This window comes from Solanum dulcamara, chromosome 4 (genome assembly GCF_947179165.1).
Source record: "Solanum dulcamara chromosome 4, daSolDulc1.2, whole genome shotgun sequence".
NCBI lineage: Eukaryota > Viridiplantae > Streptophyta > Magnoliopsida > Solanales > Solanaceae > Solanum > Solanum dulcamara.
In genome coordinates, this window is record NC_077240.1 from 30,498,088 (window position 1) to 30,500,311 (window position 2,224).

Consider the following 2,224-nt stretch of genomic DNA (forward strand, 5'->3'; position numbering starts at 1 on the left):
AGAATTTGGCCAACATTACCCTATGGCAGCCAAACTTCGATTTTGTTGCACGAACAACATGGTTGAGTATGAAACATGCATCATGAGGCTAAAGATGGCAGTCGATAAAGACGTTCAAGAGTTGTTGGTAATAGGAGATTCAGACTTGCTGATTCACCAGGTTCAGGGGGAGTGGGCTGTGAAGAATTCGAAGATTGCATCATACGTGAAGTTAGTGCAAAGGTTGTGTAAGAGGTTTCGCAAGATCAAGTTTAGGCATACCCCGAGGTTGCAGAACGAATTTGCTGACGCTCTTGCTACTATCTCCTCAATGATCAGACATCCAGATACAAGTTACATTGATCCTGTGGAGATATATTTTGAAAGAACAACCCGCTCACTATTCGCATGTCGAAGCAGAACCAGATAGGAGACCTTGGTATTTTGACATAAAAAGGTATCTAGAAATTGGAACTTATCCAGATAATGCGACTTTCAATCAGAAGAAAGTGATACGTCGAATGGATAACAATTTCTTTCCAAGTGGAGAAACCCTTTATAGGAGAACTCCAGATATGGGTCTTCTCAGGTGTGTCGATGCTATTGAAGCTACGAAGCTTCTCGAACAGATTCACGCGGGAGTTTGTGGAACACATATGAATGGGCTTACCTTGGCAAAGAAAATCCTTCGAGCTGGCTATTTTTGGATGACTATGGAGCATGATTGTTGTAAGTATGTGCAAAAATTCCATCAATGTCAAGTGTATGGTGATTTGATTCGAGTACCTCCGCACGAACTCCATGCTGTGAGTTCTTCTTGGCCGTTTATGGCTTGGGGTATGGATGTCATTGGTCCAATAGAGCCATCCGCCTCTAATGGACATAGGTTCATTTTAGTTGCTATTGATTATTTTACCAAGTGGGTGGAAGCAGCCTCGTATAAATCAGTCACGAAGAAGGTAGTAGTAGACTTCGTCCGTAACAATTTGATATGTAGATTTGGAATACCGGATTCCATCATTACTGATAATGGAGCAAATCTCACTAGTCATTTGATGAAAGAGATATGTGAGCAATTCAAGATTAATCATCGAAAGTCAACCGCATATCGTCCTCAAATGAATAGAGCCGTAGAAGCTGCCAACAAGAACATCAAAAAGATCTTGAGGAAAATGATTGGCAATCACAGAGGTTGGCATGAGATGTTGTCATACGCTCTGTTGGGATACCGAACAACTGTCAGAACATCAATTGGAGCAACCCCATACTTGCTAGTGTATGGGACGGAAGCCGTAATCCCTGTCGAAGTAGAAATACCTTCGTTGAGAATCATTCAAGAAGCTGAATTGAGCAATGCCGATTGGGTTCGTAATCGAATTGAACATTTAGCTTTGATTGATGAAAAGAGAATGACTTCCATTTGCCATGGTCAACTGTACCAGCAAAGAATGACTCGTGCTTTTAACAAGCGAGTGAGACGAAGAACATTTGAAGTTGGTCAGTTGGTTCTCAAACGCATTTTTCCACATCAAAATGATTATAAAGGAAAGTTTGCGCCAAATCGGCAAGGACCATACATGGTTCGCAAAGTGTTGTCTGGAGATGCCTTAATATTGTCTGAAATGGATGGCCAAGAGTGGCCGAAGCCAATCAACTCAGACGCCGTCAAGAGATACTATGTTTGAAGGTTCAATATTGTGTAGCTGTGTCGTTTGCTTGTAATTGTTTCTATGTTTGTTTATTTTAAAATTAGCCCTCCTATTTGAATGAACTATGTCTGACCTGAATTCTCAATAATGAGATATGTAGGCGGCCTATGTCGGCTTCGGTCACTTTCTTATTAAAAATCCCTATTCCTCAGTTATCTCCCAAGAAAGAGGAACTACGTTTGATCTGATTCCTGCCTCAACGGGATACGTAGGCGCCACAACGGTTCGGTCATATCTCCCATAAGTTCTCTATTTATGATAGAAAACTGGGACAGAATTTTTGAGAGGGACTCAAAAATTTAAAGAAGATCTTTTCACAAAAGAAGATTGAGGTGCATCAGAAAAGTAACTGGAACAGAATTTTTGATAGGATCTCAAAAATTCTGCAAATCTCTTACTAGTAGTATGATATCTACCAAGACATCTAACTGGGACAAAAACTATTGAGGATGACCTCAAAAATTTTATCTGATATCATCAGAAGGTTTTCCTTAAACTTCAAGGTTCAAGGTTGGCCTCAAATGATCCCCGACATT

General features: G+C 40.5%; 1 protein-coding gene across 1 annotated transcript; it reads left to right on the forward strand.

The window, feature by feature from the left end:
• Window positions 1-500: 500 nt before the first annotated feature.
• On the forward strand, window positions 501-1,664 carry LOC129884162 (uncharacterized). Its single transcript, XM_055958506.1, has one exon. The coding sequence runs from the start codon at window positions 501-503 to the stop codon at window positions 1,662-1,664; it is 1,164 nt and encodes a 387-aa protein (XP_055814481.1).
• Window positions 1,665-2,224: the final 560 nt, after the last annotated feature.